Source organism: Gadus chalcogrammus, chromosome 15 (genome assembly GCF_026213295.1).
Source record: "Gadus chalcogrammus isolate NIFS_2021 chromosome 15, NIFS_Gcha_1.0, whole genome shotgun sequence".
NCBI lineage: Eukaryota > Metazoa > Chordata > Actinopteri > Gadiformes > Gadidae > Gadus > Gadus chalcogrammus.
The window spans coordinates 7,504,641-7,521,566 of NC_079426.1; the positions used below are offsets into that span (position 1 = coordinate 7,504,641).

Below are 16,926 nucleotides of genomic sequence, written 5' to 3' on the forward strand. Positions count from 1 at the left end.
CATTGTGGGATACTGGAGCCAGATGTTGTTTTGATAATAGATCAACTAAATAACATTTAATTTTACGTCAAGGTTGCCGAACAGTTATTGTATTCATAATATTTATTGTATATTATCATTATTTACAAAATAATAGCATTTTAGTAAATCATTAATGAAGATCTAAATATATATATATAAATGAATATTACCAAAATTATGAAACCCCAATATAATATCTAACGGAGTGTTTAATTGGATGTCTCGTCAGATCATGGATATAAGGTTGATCTAGTGCAGACATCTTCCTTAGGCTTGTCATTAGTTTACAACTGGTGGAAGAAGAAACCATACGTGAAAACCATACGTGAAAACCATACGTGAACAAATATGTGAAAACCACTCATTTCTAAACCAATCGGCCAAACCAACAATCAGAAACAGGTAAATCACAGCGGCTATGGTTAAAAAGGAACTTTACTAGGTTATGAAACAAACAACCATTAAAATATTTACAAGAATACTCCAAAAACATTGAAAGAAACAAGGTTGCGAGGCGAGGAGCTGGGCTCAGTCCCGGTAGGGGCTGCGATAAGAATCGGGCGGTGCTGAATAGAGCTCAGATCTGGGTGGAGGTGGGGGGCTCAGATCTTGGTGGAGGTGGGGGGCTCAGATCTCAGTGGAGCTTGGGGGGCTCAGATCTGAGTGGGGGTGAGGGGCTCCGATCTGGGTGGGGGTGAGGGGCTCCGATCTGGGTGGGGGTGAGGGGCTCCGATCTGGGTGGGGGTGAGGGGCTCCGATCTGGGTGGGGGTGAGGGGGCTCAGATCTGGGTGGGGGTGAGGGGGCTCAGATCTTGCTGGAGGTGGGGGGGGGGGCTCAGATCTGGGCAGAGGAGCTGAGCTCAGATCTGGGTGGAGGAGCTGAGCTCAGATCTGGGTGGAGGTAGGGGGCTCAAATCTGGGTGGAGGTAGGGGGCTCAAATCTGGGTGGAGGTATGGTGCTCAAGTCACGGTGGAGGTGCGGGGCTCAGATCTGGGTGGAGCTGGCCGGCAGCGTAGACTTGTCCAGGTCGTCAAAGTAGGGGTGGGCCATGGCCTGGCGGGCCGAGATCCTTTTGGGCGGGTTGTAGATCAGAGTTTTCTACGGACAGAGGAGTGACAGCGTGTTAGACAACGAGTACAGGTGTGTGTTGGGGGGGTGCGCTTTGTATTTGATCCTGCCAAAACCGGTCTGTGAAGGATCCTCTTACACCGACGACCGATGGGAGTGTTGCCTTGCCAACGAGGCAGCGGCGATACGACAAGTAAGTCGAGGCCGTTCCGCGTTCAGAGTGCTCCTCTGAGTCGAACGTCGCCCTGCTGTTCAAACATCCTCCGTGTTTACAGAAGGCCGGGTCTGATCTCAAACCCTACTCGAGCCAAAACACAGCTCCCGACCACAGGCCAGAACCGGAGGAGCTAGAACCCTCGACAGCCCGCGAGATCACAGCCCGTCGGATCCCCGTCGGATCCCGCGGCCGATCAGACAGCCTGGCAACGCCACGGGTTACGGTGCCATGGTTACGGTAACCAAGCGTAGCCACGCGGGCTGAGAGAGGTGTAAACCTCGTTCACATGCAGGAAGGATTTCCAGTTTCTAGCGTATTGGCCCAATTATAAAAAAAACTTTTTCAAGTTAAAAAAAAATATTTTGTAAAAATCATGATGTTTCGAAGCGCCGTGTGAGGATCACAATAGGGATAGGCCGATGGTCGATTCTATCAACTGTCGACGATAGATGGATTCCATAGTCGATCATCTCAAGTTGCCGAAAAGGCGATTTTATTTTTATTTTATTGCCGGAAAAACAGCGCTGTGATGTGCTGGCTACTTTTACAGCTTAAAAAGCACCGCAAATTGTAATTGAAGTTAACTGGCACCGGTGGAAACGCACTCTGTAGCGCTGACCTGCCGTATTGACTCACTGCTAAGAGCGGAGAGGGGCTCGAAACCTACCGTTCTGCTCGCACGGAGAAATGACATCACACTCCACGGCATGTCACTTTGAAAAAGTCTGTCTGTCTGTTAAGAGAATGGCGGAGCCCTTGCGCGCGTGTTCCGTCAACGGAAATCAATAGCCGCGTTTACATGGCACATCTTATCCGCATAGATTTCTATGCGGACTAGATCTGTTCCTAAAATGTGATCCGAATGTACTGTAGTAACAAAAGTGTCCGTTATGTCTCTCGCGCACACTTGACACATCTCTGGACCGGCGTCGTCATAATAATCACTACTTGGCATTGTGAATTTGATTTTAATGAAAGCACAGCAGGAGAGAGCTTTTCTCTGCCTGCTCCTTCAATTAAGAAGGAGGACAGCACAGCTACGTCCGATCTTTATATTTACCCCCACCTCCGCCGCAAACAAGAGGAATTTGAATGCGAGTCCGCAGCCAAGACTGGTGGGAGAGAGTGGTCTCTCTAAGTTAAGAAGTATTTTAACGTTCAGCCTGCAAAAGTACTAGTAGTACCCTACTCATTTACAGTTATCTCGGACGCGCGCGGACATTACGATGCGCGAACACGTCATTAATAAACACCCATGTCCCGTCGCTTAGCAACCGGACTACTTACGAACAAAGACGTGAATCAGGCAATAAATCCACTTTCCTTGACAGCGGTCAAGTTCGGTGTACATAAAAGTAACGACGGAGCTCAGTGGACCAATTGGGAACAGCAGCTGCTCTAAGTTAAACCCCAATCTATTCGGAATAAGTGTATACATGTCGATTAAAACGGACTACACCACCTCTTCTATTCGGCATAGAATTCAATGCCAAACAGATAATTGTATTCCGAATGAGGCGTATATATGATCATTTTCTATTCTGCATAGAAATCTATGCGGATCAGGGGCCGCATTCACAAAGGATCTTGGGGCTAAAAGTAGGTCCTAACTGGCAAATTTAGGAGTAACACCTAAAAATATTGGGCGTGTCACTCTTAAATTTAGGACTCCTAACTTTTTTCACTAAGAGCAATTCACAAAGTATTTTAGGCCTAAAAGTAGCACCTAAGTCTAGGAGAGCTTAAAAGTCCTCAAGAGGACTCCTAACTCAGTAAGACCTATTCGCAAAGAATCGTAAAATGCCTGCGAGACGAAATGTTAGGGTTTTAAACTTGTTGTGGAGTTAGTGCGCGATGCAATAACATCCCCGACTAACAGGAATAATCCGGTTAGTCCCGAAATAAAATGTTTAGCAACACTACGTTATTTAGCAACAGGGGAATTGCAACTTTGCAATGCCGACGATTTAAAAATATCGCAACCATCAGTCAGCCGTGCCATAAACTTTCCTTTGGACATTCAACAATTACACAGGATCCAAGCCAACTTAATGGCAATTGCAGGTATGCCCGGTGTGGTCGGTGCTATTGACGGGACGCACATAAAAATAATTGCGGCATCAAAAGAAGAGGACGTGTTCGCCAATAGGAAGAAAGTGCATTCCATCAACACGCAGGTCGTTTTTGATGCAAATTTTAACATAGCCTACTGGATGTTGTTGCAAAGTGGCCTGGATCTTCAGCTACCCATGATTCGCGCATTTTAATGGTGAGCGGTCTGAGGCAGCTTTTTGAGATGTACCAGTCGGGTGTCACTTGCTGGGTGACAGTGACTATCCATGCAAGACGTGGCTCTAGACACCCTACCTCAATCCACAGCCGGGAGCACAGTTTAAGCATAACATGTAAGTGATTACGCAGATTACGCTTAGTCCTATGCGTAAAACACATCGTATTGGCTCTTTGACGCCTTTTATTTGTTGAATCCATATTTATTATTGTTTACTGCTTTCCTCCATATATGCTACAGCACACAAACATACACGAAATGTTGTGGAGAGAGGAATAGGGCAGATGAAACGTCAGTTTCATGTCCTCCACGGCGAAATACGCCTCATCCCAGAGAGGGCAAGCACAGTCATCACTGTATGTGCCATTCTACACAACCTCTGCAAGGAGAAGAACATTCCACAGCCAGACGATGATGATGATGATGATGATGATGGCGATCAACATGACAATGAATTTGACAGTGTGGAACCGAGTGGACCGGCATTTAGGGATCACTTTGAAAACACATTTTAGGTAAACCCCTAGGCACAAATCAGTCAACACTTGTGTAGTTCATAACATTTATTTTCTTTTAAATTTTACGTATTTTTATTGTTTGCTTTCTCTTTCTCTTGAACGTGCAGGCTACAACGTCATTATCGTGGTCTGCACAAAATTGTCATCATGCGTGTATTCTGCTAACTGCACTATAACTACTTAATAGGAATTCATTTCTAGCCTAGGCTATTTCCTTGTTCTTCTGTGATTTAGTGGGCTCGTCTGAACAACCAATCACCGAACTGACCGCTTCTAAACTCGTGCACGAGAATTGACGTAATCCATAGCAACGGCGCGTCACTCTTAGTGATTCATCCTTAGTAAGAGTAGGTCTCAGCGGCTTTGTGAATAACTTTTAAGAAAAAACTCCTACGTAAAATGTTTTAGCGCGAGTTAGGAGCACTCCTAGCGGTAAGATAAAATGCTGTGTGAATACGGCCCCAGATGTGTCCATGTAAACGCGGCTAATGAGAGCAACTGAAAACTATGCAGGTAAGAAACTAAAACTGTAATTCGGAAAAAAGTATAAAAAGCTATCGAAATTGCGTTTAGATATTATTGAAGAAACAAGTGTGTAGATTTGTTCAATGGTTTGAAGTAAGGTTTATTAGTTACGATGTATTGAATTATCAGAGGTTGACCAGACGGCTTCAATGAAACCAACTGAAAGTAGTATAAAAGGAAGTTGCATTGAAACGGTGATATTGACGACCCCACGTGCTTGAAAATAAAAACAGCAATTTTATATATGAAAGATGAGGAGGGGTGCGCGCTAGGGATGGGCAAAACGATTATTTTCCCGGGAATCAGTTCTTTCAGTACCGTTCACTATCACGATTCTTTCGTTTGATTCGTTCGTTAAATCAGATTACGTAATTTGACAGGGAATCTCACAGGTTTCTGCCCCATCCCCCCCCATTGCTTACAAGTATTGGGTACCGGCACCAATAAAGGATTTTTCACAGCCTCCATAAGAGTACCGTCGGCGGTCGAAACGCCAGCCGTAATTTAGCTGCGCCGCACCGAACCACACGGTGGAAACGAGGGGGGTTAAAACAAACGAAAAAAAGTTTTCAGTCACTGTGCGCTCGGAAAACGACCCTTTCCATGGTAGGAAAAACAATACTTTATTAAAGCATGCAATTGTGTGGTAGAACAAAATAAAAAGAAAACATAAAGTGCTTGCATGATATTGAAGCCTACAGCGATCGTTAGTTAGCTTGTGTGGTGGTGCGTTGTCATTTGTTGTCATTTGTTTACCCATGTGCCATGGCAACGCGATTGCTACCTGCTGAGGTACTCTCATTGGCTGAATCGTGGAGACTGTTTTAGACTCAATCAATATAAGTTTGTGGGGAGACGGAGCTCTGTTTGAATTATTATAATCTTTTTAAGTGGACTGCAGTCGCGCTATAGGGGGATTATTTGTTCATCAACACGGCGGATGCACGAGCAGAATGATCGCAAGAAAGAAATTAGTTTGACCGGTTGCCATGGTTATCTCCGTGTGGTTCATTTGCAGTTGCTGTGTTAATTAGGATGTTGTCAGCTTACTGTTTCATTAAACTGTAATCAGAAAAAGCAGTTATATGCTATAGACCCTAGTCTATAGCATATACTCGTTTCACCTAGTATCTGTGGTATAAAGGCTGGGACGAATTTCAAATTATAAATATGTAAACTTTATGTTGAAAGTATAGACCGTCGCGATTCCCATTGAAACAATGGTAAATCATAACCCTAAAGGGTTATGATTTACGGTTAGTCAATCATAACCTAAAGGGTTACGATTGACTAACCGGTTACACGTGTACCCGGGCACACCCCTAGTCTGAACATCTACGCGTTGAACCCGTTCTCCCGTCTGTCCCGGGCTAAACCACTCACTCCAATCAGAAAACCTCCCTGCAAGAGGGGACCTAGAACCAGCCAATGAGAGCCCAGCTGGGATTAGGAGCAGACCCCGTCATCGCCGTGGTTACTTACAGCCAGCAGGTCGAGGCCGTTCTTGTCCAGGTTCTTCACCATGGCGGCCAGGTTCCCCGCCTTCCATTTGGGGAAGGTGTTCTTGTAGTCGGGCAGGGACTCCACCTCTGGCCAGATGTCGTTGTTGGGGGTCCCGAGGGTCCTGGAGAGAGACAGAGAGACAGACAGACAGACAGAGACAGAGAGAGACAGGGACAGGGGCAGAGACGGAGAGAGAGGACAAGCCAATGAAGTCAGAAGCACACACGCATGGGAGAAAATGTTTGTTTTTCATCCAGAGTAATTTGTTTAATAAATACGTTTTCTGTGTTAATGTAAGACTTTTAATGTTGGACATTGAATCATTAATGGACAACTTAAAAGTGAGTTTAGTGCAACGTTTCGGGATGGAATGTAAGTGAATGGAGACAGACAGTCGGACGTTAGAGAACGCCCCAGACCTCACGAGGAGGGTACAGACACGGCTGTGGTCAGAATTACAGGAACATCGCCTGGCTCCCTTCTGACCGAAGGAACCCACCCCAAAACACTGCATTTAAACAGCGCTTTTCTAACAAGTGGTCACTCAAAGTGCTTTACAATACTGCCTCCCATTCACCCATTCACACTCCGACAGCGGAGTCAGCCACGCAGGGCGACAGCCAGCTCGTCTGGAGCAGTTAGGGCGAGGCGTCTTGCTCAGGGACACCTCGACACTCGGAGGGGCCGGGGAACGAACCAGCAACCTTCCGGTGACCAGCCGACCCGTTCTACCTCCTGAGTCACATGCTGCCCGGTACAAACGGGTCAGAACACGTGAGGCTCTGGCGGGCTCGTCCACCACGTGCCGACCGAAGGAGGGGGGGGGGGGGGGGGGGGGGGGTCCGTACCTGAAGATGCGGAAGAGCTGGTCGATCTCCGAGTCCCCGTGGAACAGGGGCTTCTTGGTGGCCAGCTCGGCGAAGATGGTGCCGATGCTCCACACGTCCACCGGCGTCGCATAGCGCGCCGAGCCAAGCAGGACCTCGGGGGCCCGGTACCACAGGGTCACCACCTGGGGGGGGGGGTTACGCACACAGAGGCACAACTTCTTCATCAGAACGCCATCGGTCACGTCACTGAGGGCCATGTCTTGTATACAGACGCAGCAGTTTGCACCGTTGTATTTTAGCACTCTTCCGGTGAGTCTTCTATGGTTACCACCCATCTACACACACACACACACACACTCTTGGTGTCTTCTGTAATTCTGGGCCCGCCTCCGAGGCCCCGCCCTCCCGACCCCGGGGCTCTGGGCCCGCCTCCGACCCGGTAGCTCCGCCCTCCTAGGGCTCTGGGCCCGCCTACCTCGTGCGTGTAGACGCGGATGGGGACGCCGAAGGCCCGCGCCAGGCCGAAGTCGGCCAGCTTGATCACGCCCTTGTTGTCGATGAGCAGGTTCTGGGGCTTCAGGTCACGGTGCAGCACCCGCCGGCAGTGGCAGAACTGGATGCCCTCCAGGATCTGGTACAGGTAGCTCTGGGGGGGGGGAGAGGGGCGTGTGTGAAGGGCTGGATCATACTGGACCAAGCTTTCCATCGACACATTATTTATCCTATTGGACATGATGATGTCATCCGCAGATGACTAGTCCATCGCTCGCTAAGAAAATGGAAAACCTGAGAGAGCCTTAAGGAACACTCGCCTGTAAAACCATCACTAAAACAGGCCTGTGTAATAAATGTTTTAGCTTTAAATCCACACAAAAATCAATAAACCAACAACAAGATTGATTCCTTCAGATTACTGCATCTGTTTCTACTACTCTACTCGCTGTGAATACAGGAGATCCATTCGAGGGCTAGGGGCCGGTCGGGCCAGGCTAGGGGGCATAGGGGCCGGTAAGGGGCTAGGGGCCAGTCGGGCCAGGCTAAGGTCCAGTCGGGGCAGATGGCTCTCCCAGGCGTACCTTGACCAGCATGGTGTCCATGTACTCGCCGGACGGGATGGAGTCCAGGTACTTCTTCAGGTCCATGGACAGGAACTCAAAGATGAGGTAGAGGCGCGACTCCTGCATCAGGACGTCCAGTAGCCTGCCACACAGAGAAAGAGTCCTGGATGTTTAGTGGGGGACGGACGGACGGACGGACGCGCTCACCCTGAAGTCCCAACGAGACACGGCAGACGCAGGGAAGGCCTCACATTCCCACAGGACGGTCCAGAGAGACTGCTCTAACACACCGCAAGGACGACCACCACACAGGTTGTTCATCAGGTTTTTAATTTCCCACTCCATTACGTAATATTGAATTACACATGGATAGCGTTGCCATGACAACGCTTCCACCAACACACAAATGATGCAGCAGATCTTAAATCATTTGAACTGCACTTGTCCAACGGGGGGGAGGGGGGGACTCGTTTCACTTTCCTGTGGATGTAAAACGAGGCCGGTGAACGGGTCTGCGTTGACTACGGTTTCCGTTTGCAGATCCGTGTCGACAACCCATCCACGACCAGCGTCCCTCCTCCTCCTCTGCACCCTGGCGTCAAGAAGCTGACTGAAGCCTTTATTCTGCTGGTTGGTTCGACTTGGACAGCGGGCAGCGCATTAATCACCTCTGGTCAAAAAGTCGTCTCCTCGGTGGCTTTTGATTTATTAGCTCCGTTTAGAAAAAGCTGCTTGTTACCGAGCTGAGACGAGAATAAACAGGAGCTGGGTAGTTAACAAACTGCTCCTTGTATCTTCATAGATGCCTGCCGAGTCAGTGGCTTATCGTTTCCATCTTCTGGTCCACGAGATCCAAATCATACTTCTGCAGCGAAACCCATCCTCTTTACATTATAAAGATACATGGGAAAAAAATAAAGTGACTAGTCTCACAAGTCAGGCTTCAGATTGACATCTTAAGTCTGACGGCGGACGAGCTCAGACCTCAGTGAAGAGCGATTCAGTTTCATTCGCCTTGTTTATTTGGTTTCGACCAATGACGTCGGCGGAGATCGGCTAAGCGTTTTCCGCATTATTAAGACTAAAGCCCAATCACATTTCTACCCCTTACCCCTCCCGCTTGTTTTGAAGGGGTAAGGGGAAGGGGTAGAAATGGGATTGGGCCTTACACCGGGATTCCACCGGACGCGTTACGTCCGTGTTACGGCTGCGGCACGGAACGGCTGCGATAATCCTAAACCTAATGTACTCACCTTCCACTCCCAAAACTACTGCAATTAAATGCAACGCTTTGTCCTTCCGGCCATTGTCCTTATAAAAAGGATAATTTGGTACATAAATGACTTAATGTTGCGGAACTTCGACAATGAGTCTCTCATCGTCCATGTTGCCAACCCTCTGAGACCCTTTGATTGATTGACTGTTGACCTGGTGCCACCGGTCATGACGTAATAATGTTGATGTGAAGTTGTGATAGGCTACATGAGCTGAGTATTGTGTTTTATTTTGAAAATTGACCGGATGCTCTATGGCTTTTACTTTTTCACTTCCTGCCCTGCTCGATCTGCTCTGTTGAAATTGACGCGGTTCAGCAACGGCTTGCGGCAAAAATAGAAATGCTACGGAATGATAGCGCCGTGGCACGGCGAGCCGCTCCTGGGACGCTGCTGAGACGTTCTGCAGCCGCGCCCGGTGGAAACGGTCTCATTGATTAGAGTGGAACCTATCTGCTTCGGTGACCGCGGCCAAGACGTGCCGCAGCCGTAACGCTGCCGTAGGCCCAATCCCATTTCTACCCCTTACCCCTTCAAAACAAGGGGGAGGGGTAAGGGGAAGGGGTAAGGGGTAGAAATGGGATTGGGCCTAAGGCTTGAAGGGCCACCTGCTCTACCGTCCGGGTCGCTGGGAGAGACACCCGCGGATCGACATTAATCACGTTAGCCTCTGAATCAGAGCCGACCTCCGTACCCACACATCTACGCAAAGCGAAGCCCAGGAGAAACTAGCTCGAGTGCGCTGGAACCGGGGGTCTGGGGGGGGGACGTACTGGACCACGTTGGGGTGCTGGAGCTCCTTGAGCAGGGAGATCTCACGGACGGCCGTGCTGGGGACCCCCTCTTCCTCGCTCTCCAGGCGGATCTTCTTCATGGCAACGATCTGGCCCGTGCTCTTGTGTCTGCCCTTGTAGACCACGCCGTAGGTCCCTGGAAGACACCAACACAGTGTGGGTGTAAGGATAAACTGTTGCAGTGGTGTAATTGTCATCTGTCCGGGTGGAAGGGATATCATATCGTAAGAAAATACAATAATTCAGTCGTGTTGATGACTACGCAAACATGTTCGAGTTGGGTAACCTGAACATCCCAATGTCACTTAATTAGGATCTTAAATAAGATTATAAGGCAATATTTATACACTACCCTTCAAACTTCAACACCATATTTTAAAATAAATGTATAAGAGGAAGTAAAATACATATAATAGTACTATCTACAGGAATGACAAGTCAGTCACCTCAAACCCACCCATGTTTAACGCATCGCTTGAGTGTCAATGAATCTGAATAATAAGACGAGCGTCGGGCCTTACCTTCTCCGATCTTCTCAATTTTCAGGTAGTCATCCATAGCTTACTGAAATAAAGCAGACACAACGGTGAAACATCAGCAGGAGACCCTCGCTGAACAACACTCAAGACACACAACCATCCATGGAGTTGCTGTCCCACACATTAGTTAAGATGATGCAGACGGGTGAAATTGGACTGGATTGACTTAATGACACACACACACACACACACACACACACACACACACACACACACACACACACACACACACACACACACACACACACACACACACACACACACACACACACACACACACACACACACTAAATGTCTGATCAGGTCTCATTTTACATCCATCCGAGTGAACTCATTAGATCTTATTGTAAAACAATCGGATTTAACTAAAGTGATCAGATTTCATATTAATGGAATCTATTAATCACTTCAGAAGTCTTATCTTCACAGCGACAGCCATCGTCTGCAACACATTCAACTAACGACACACAACTAACCAGAAAGTATTAAAGCAACAAAATGAAGTTACCTGCGGTTGAGACTCGATGAAGTGAAGAAACAGGATAAAATCAGCAATGTAACGACTCAGAGTCCTCTAACTAGACGTCTCTAATCTAACGACTGGTATGAAATGGACGCCGCCAACGATGGTTCAAAAAAAGAGGCCAATCGGCCGTCCCGATGCCTTTCAAAAGGGCCAATCAGAGAAGGGGAGCGTCGTCCCCGTGACCTGCGAAGAAGACCCGCGATTGGCTTGAGGTCTACCGTAAATACAGTAATACGAGTTTCACCGCTTTCGATCATACGTCAGGCCCTAGTTACCCCACTCAAGTGTAACACGTGTCATCCCAATGCAATGTGATTATCGATGCGTTTGTACATAAGTTTAAACACAACCACAAAAGTTCCTTCACAGCCGTTGCAAATGCTGCCAGAAAGTGCCACTTGTATTTTGTGCTTGGAACGTATGATGCTATATAAATAGTTGCCTTGTAACCTTATTTACATAATTATATTTTATATGAATTCATGTAGGTTTCCCCTCAACAAGTTTGAGTTTAATAAAAAAATATTTGAACTATAGGCATAAATGTCACTTTGCATACTAATGGAAGTTTAAATTAATCATTGTGCATGATCATTAAAAAGATGACCATTTCATTGTTTTCACACTCACACACACACATGTCACACACACACAAAAGTAAAGTCAAAGTTGAATAGAGACAAAGTAAATCTTTTTTATTGGTCGATGGTTTATAAAAGAGCATGAGTTATGCAGTGATGTCATTGAACACGAAGGGTTGACAGTTGGTCCAGTGGTGGGTTCACTGCTTCCCGTTACCGTTGATGGGGATCTTCTTGAAGGCTTCGGAGTCCAGCAGGGCCCTGATCTTAGGCCGGGCGGACATCTTCTTGACCAGGTTATTGAGTTTGGGGAAGTTATCCAGGGACTTGGGGCACAGAACCAGGTGGTTCAACAGCAGGTCAAACAGGTTGTAGTCCGCGAACGACACCTGAGGGCCAGACACAGGGGAAGACTGAGCATGGAGGCTGTGATTGAAGGAGGACTTGAATTTGGAAATGGCCAAAATTCCAACTTATTTTAAAATGGGAATCAAAACAAATTAAATTCGAATCAGGATTTTGGTAGCACAAAACATGCTTTGCATGTTTACTGAAAATAAATAAATAATAATAATTCCACACAAAACCATGCATTATAAAAGCTGCTCACCTCATTCCCGACCAGAAAGTCGGAGTTGAACCTCTTCTCAAACTTGCAGAGACTGTTCGGGAGGTCTTTGAGGTACGCTTCCTTGCCGGTGTCCTGAAATAAACAACCGAGGCAAAACATGATCACATACTCACCGTAATGTATTCATGTACTCAATGTATTGAACATATTGTATCAAACTATTAAAAGGGCCCCTTATTATACCAACAGGTGCGAGTGTGATTAGCCGTTACAACCCCATTTGAAAGTTTGCCTCTTCTGACATCAAAAGTGGTTGTGTCCACCTAGATGTGTGCCGGACAGATCAGTCTACCAGCCTACCCAGTGAGGATAATAGGTGCCCTTTAAGGCGCGTCTCCACTCACGTATTCCTGGTAGATTAATTTGATGTACTTGGAGCGCAGGTCCTCGACGCCGTCGTTCATCATGTCGATCAGAGAGGCCTCACGGGAGTCCTTCCCGTACGCTCCTGGAGACGGACAACACCAACACGCAGACGCCATCAGCTCAGGGTCGGGTTAGTCTGTGGCCAGTGTCACCACGGTTACCGGAGGCTGCTCTGGCCTTTGATTTGATTTGATTTATTTGGAATAAAATACATATCCAAGGGGTATAAGAAAAACATGACCAAGTGCAAGCACTTATTTCCATCATTGTCCCTGATGTTACAAGACAGGACATATATATCCAAATAAAACAAAACATTAAACATCATAAATCATCAATCATCATAAATTGACTATGAGAGGCTAAACATATAAAATAATCTTCCCTAACCCTTACTTTTTGTATTAAAGTGCATTCATAGACAAACACCAACAGACAACAGCTCACATGGAGGAAGACATGCTAATGTCACTAGGGATTTAAATTCACCATGAGCCAGAACCTTTTTTCTGAAACAATGATAGTTGTCTATGCTCTTAATTTCCAAAGGTAATTTATTCCAGTTCACCACACCACTATATTTGAGAGTACACTTATCAATGTTTGTTTTGAACTTAGGCAAGTACAAGTCTGCATTACTAGCTCTGGTGTGGTAAGCATGGGCATCCCTACTCCTTATGAAGTGATTTTTAAAAGGTATGCCGGTGATTGCAAACATTATGGACCACCCTGAGCTGCAGCTGAGCTGCCCTAGCCTCCAGGGGGAGCCAGCCCAGCGGTGGGAATTGGAGCTTACCCACATGATTCCTTGATGTGAGCCCCAGCACTACCCTGACTAACCTATTCGGAGCAACCTGCAGTTTGTCTTTTAGGGCCATAGTAAGACCAACATACCATTTGTGTGAGGCTGTATGAAGCCTAGTGATGGTAGACTGGGTAGCCCTGCCAATTCTGCCGGCGATTTGAGTTCGCTCTGCAGAAGAGCAATACATTTCTTTCTGCTTCCGATACGTTTTTTGCGGGAGCCTCTCTAGACGGGCCCCGGTTCTACCACCAGGTGTGAGGGGAGGAGCCTTTACACGATCAACCCGCTAGGAGCATCACCAGTGGGAGTGTCCCCCCCCCCCCCCCCCCCCCCCAGACGTACGATGGATTGATCCGCCTACCATTTGTAACAGTCCACTGGTTAAGCTGCCTGGTCACACACCTGGTGTTGAAATAGGGCCCTTTTGTGACGCGTATTGCCCTGACGGTCAAGGTGTTGGCTCCTCCCCCCCGGTCACATTACCCCAGAACAACAGCAGGTACATAATCCCCATTCTGAATAAATAATGCATTTATCATTTGTCTCGCTCTTTTAAACCAACCGTAACACACGGTGGTACCACCGTGTGTTACGGTTGGTTTAAAAGAGCAAGACAGATGCTCGTTATGCTACGCCAAGACAGATGCTTGGTCACCATGGTTACGGCCCAGGTGGCGCAGGATGGCGTTGGACTGGAACAGGACCAGATCTCCGTCCTCGAACTTAGGCAGCTGGCCGAACACCTGAGACAACGACAGGGAGGAGACACACGGGTTAAGACACCTGGGAAGAAAAAGCTTCCATACAAGATATACAGGTCAAACGATCACTGGAGGTTGTGATTGGTCCACCAGGGAGCGGAGAAGGTCTACTCACACAGGTGGCCTTCAGGTCCCCCTTCTGCCATTCCTCCATGCCCACCAGCACCTCCTTCAGCTCCTGGCCCTTGTCGGCCAGCATGATCTTGATGGCGCCAAGGCGGCCTGGAAACACAGACGCAGAAACCAACTTAGGAGAGCGCTGGATGGGACTTAAACTTAGTAGTATCACAATGTAAACACAACGTGAACACGAAAGATGGTCAGATCACGAGGGAATAGATATGCTCAGTTGAAATGATACTGTATTACGATACGATAGATATAGCGTGATGCATGGAAATCACTAGAACATTAAACATGACAAAAATACGTACAACCCATGCCATTATAATCCTGGATCTACAGCAATGGTTTCTAATTAGGGTTGCATGCCATCAGTGAGTCACTCTATCCATCCAACCAATCCCTGAAGAGCATGTCCACCGAGAATGTTAATCATCTAACTTTTTGGATGGGAATCATGTGAACACTCCAAAAATAAAACACGATAACACTTTTGCCCGGATTTATTTGTGATTATTAGCGGTTTATTTGTTTTTAAGTGCGTTACGAGCTTGGGTAGCAGTGGATCTAGGTCATTCTTTCCCCAAGACTAGTTCGCGGGAATTTTAAATTGGGTCGCCAAATAATTGTATAGGCCTATTAAAATAAATGTAAAAAAAAAGGAAACTTTTTTTTATTACCGAAATACTTTTGCACTAATTTGGCATCTATCTCTACATTTTCAGTTTTGACCAGCCAATTTTTTCCCCTGGGGAATTAAGAGGTTAGGAATTAACAAATTGATTGATTGATTGACTGCTGATAATAGCTGCCCATAAACACACGCCTACCTGTTCGGCATGAACATTAAAAAAAACTTTAAACAATTAGCATGTTTTTGATAGTACTGTACTATTTTTTATATTGGGTTTGTAGTTTAAAAAAAATGGCTCCCCAAAAAGGAAGTTTAGGAAACGCTGATCTAGGTGATAATAAGAAACGAATTATTTCATGAAATGCTCACACAACAAAAGTCAGTTTTCGGGAAGTGAAACCCTAGCTTTGAAAATATCGTTATGCATAAACCACAGGTACAAACCAACACATCTTCCTGACATTAAATTATCCAACAATATATTAACATAGATATATTTTATACAGCAAACGGTCTACTTGCAAATACGCACACAAAATCTGTTTCCAAAACAAGAGCAACCCGGAATCACACGACGCGCGGAAACGTTCTGCACCGTCTTTAATAGGTCCACGGTCTGCACCGTGCTGACTGGGTCGCGTCCCATTTTGGTTCAGATTTGCAACATGATTGAAAATATAAAGTGAAAATACCTTTGACTGGAAAGTAGGTGGCGGTGTATGGAGGCACTGCAGGGGAAAGAAACGAGGGAAGTTCAAGTTCAGAGAACAGCCGAACATTGTGGAATCATGCACTCTCTACCAAATCACAGACGATGCAACACGTGTCTTGCAGAACATAAACAAGATGCATGCATGATCTTAACCCAATGTAGAGGCACATATCTCAGGTTCTATACACTTACTGGTTAGAGTCGGTCTGGTGTGCTGTCGTCGCTGTCTGAGGGGGCGAATGACAAAGTGTGTCAGCGGGGATCGGGTTATATAATCCTCAAGAGGAGGGAATGAGACGATCAAGCAACTCCCTCCCTCTCTCCTTAAATCCCTCCCTCACACACTAATGATTTGTGTCGAGTCATCGTGAGTGAGCAAACAACCAGAGGAGGGGTTCACCTTGTCTAAAGTATGAATTCAGTATGAATTCAGTATGCTTTGGTTTGCTGTCACGCAACGCTGTCAAGCCACGGAAATCTACCAAGCGTGCTGGGATTTTCACAATAAAAGCCCACCATTTGTCTGGTTTCGAAAAATTCAGGAAGTGTATAACAATGGATTGAAGGAAGATGCGTACAGTTGTTATAGTCATTGAAAGTAATGTTACTTAAACAACAAAAAGTTGATAATCAATATATTTGGAGGTTATATTGTTGATGGGGAGATACTTTTGCCATTTATCAAACAAGCTAATCTAAAACCACGTTCAGACACAGGTCATTAAGGTTAGGCGTTAGGACGTCATGGGGAATCTAACCCAGAACCTTACATTATGCTACATTATCTCTCTGAACTGTATCTATGTAGCCATATTCGTTACTATTAGAGTTATGATGCATGCCGTTGTCTTGTGTCGCAGTCTGCAACAACAGGCAGTTGACCTCTAACCTGCAGCCAGCTTACGCCCCGTGCCCACTACCTCCGTCAGTTGTCCGTTGCCCATTGACTTTGAATGGGGACGGACGCGCAATGCATTGTGGATCCGTCCGTTGAGTTGGAGCGTTCGCCACCGTCAGAAAGTTGAAAAATGTTCAACTTTTTCGGCAGCGACGGTTCCGTCATCCAATCAGATCGCGTATGCAAATGTAAGCACTGTGACGCGACTCTGGCTCTGACGATACTGGAAAGCGGGAAAGCGGATCATCGCC

At 46.7% G+C, this 16,926-nt stretch overlaps 2 protein-coding genes across 2 annotated transcripts; both read right to left on the reverse strand.

Moving 5' to 3' along the window:
- Nucleotides 1–162: 162 nt before the first annotated feature.
- cdk1 (cyclin dependent kinase 1) lies at nucleotides 163–11,273 on the reverse strand. Its single transcript, XM_056609408.1, has 8 exons — nucleotides 11,147–11,273; nucleotides 10,621–10,663; nucleotides 10,079–10,235; nucleotides 8,050–8,173; nucleotides 7,449–7,619; nucleotides 6,992–7,155; nucleotides 6,123–6,264; nucleotides 163–1,120 (listed from the first exon to the last, which is right to left on the reverse strand). The coding sequence occupies exons 2-8, from the start codon at nucleotides 10,655–10,657 to the stop codon at nucleotides 1,007–1,009; spliced, it is 909 nt and encodes a 302-aa protein (XP_056465383.1). The 5' UTR covers nucleotides 10,658–10,663; nucleotides 11,147–11,273; the 3' UTR covers nucleotides 163–1,006.
- Nucleotides 11,274–11,815: 542 nt separating this feature from the next.
- LOC130404593 (glutathione S-transferase P-like) lies at nucleotides 11,816–16,266 on the reverse strand. The gene is made up of 7 exons (XM_056609409.1): nucleotides 15,970–16,266; nucleotides 15,758–15,793; nucleotides 14,424–14,530; nucleotides 14,203–14,290; nucleotides 12,721–12,824; nucleotides 12,356–12,448; nucleotides 11,816–12,134 (listed from the first exon to the last, which is right to left on the reverse strand). Coding segments are annotated over exons 1-7 (618 nt in total). The 5' UTR covers nucleotides 15,971–16,266; the 3' UTR covers nucleotides 11,816–11,945.
- Nucleotides 16,267–16,926: the final 660 nt, after the last annotated feature.

Coding starts and splice junctions, on each gene's coding strand:
- cdk1 (XM_056609408.1), bottom strand. CDS start 10,657: ATGGATGACTACCTGAAAATTGAGAAGATCGGAGAAG. Junction 10,236..10,620: donor AATTGAGAAGATCGGAGAAG/GTAAGGCCCGAC, acceptor GGTGTCTTCCAG/GGACCTACGGCGTGGTCTAC. Junction 6,265..6,991: donor CAGCTCTTCCGCATCTTCAG/GTACGGACCCCC, acceptor GTCTCTCTCCAG/GACCCTCGGGACCCCCAACA.
- LOC130404593 (XM_056609409.1), bottom strand. Junction 14,531..15,757: donor CACCTACTTTCCAGTCAAAG/GTATTTTCACTT, acceptor CTGTGTTTCCAG/GCCGCCTTGGCGCCATCAAG. Junction 14,291..14,423: donor GGGACCTGAAGGCCACCTGT/GTGAGTAGACCT, acceptor TCGTTGTCTCAG/GTGTTCGGCCAGCTGCCTAA.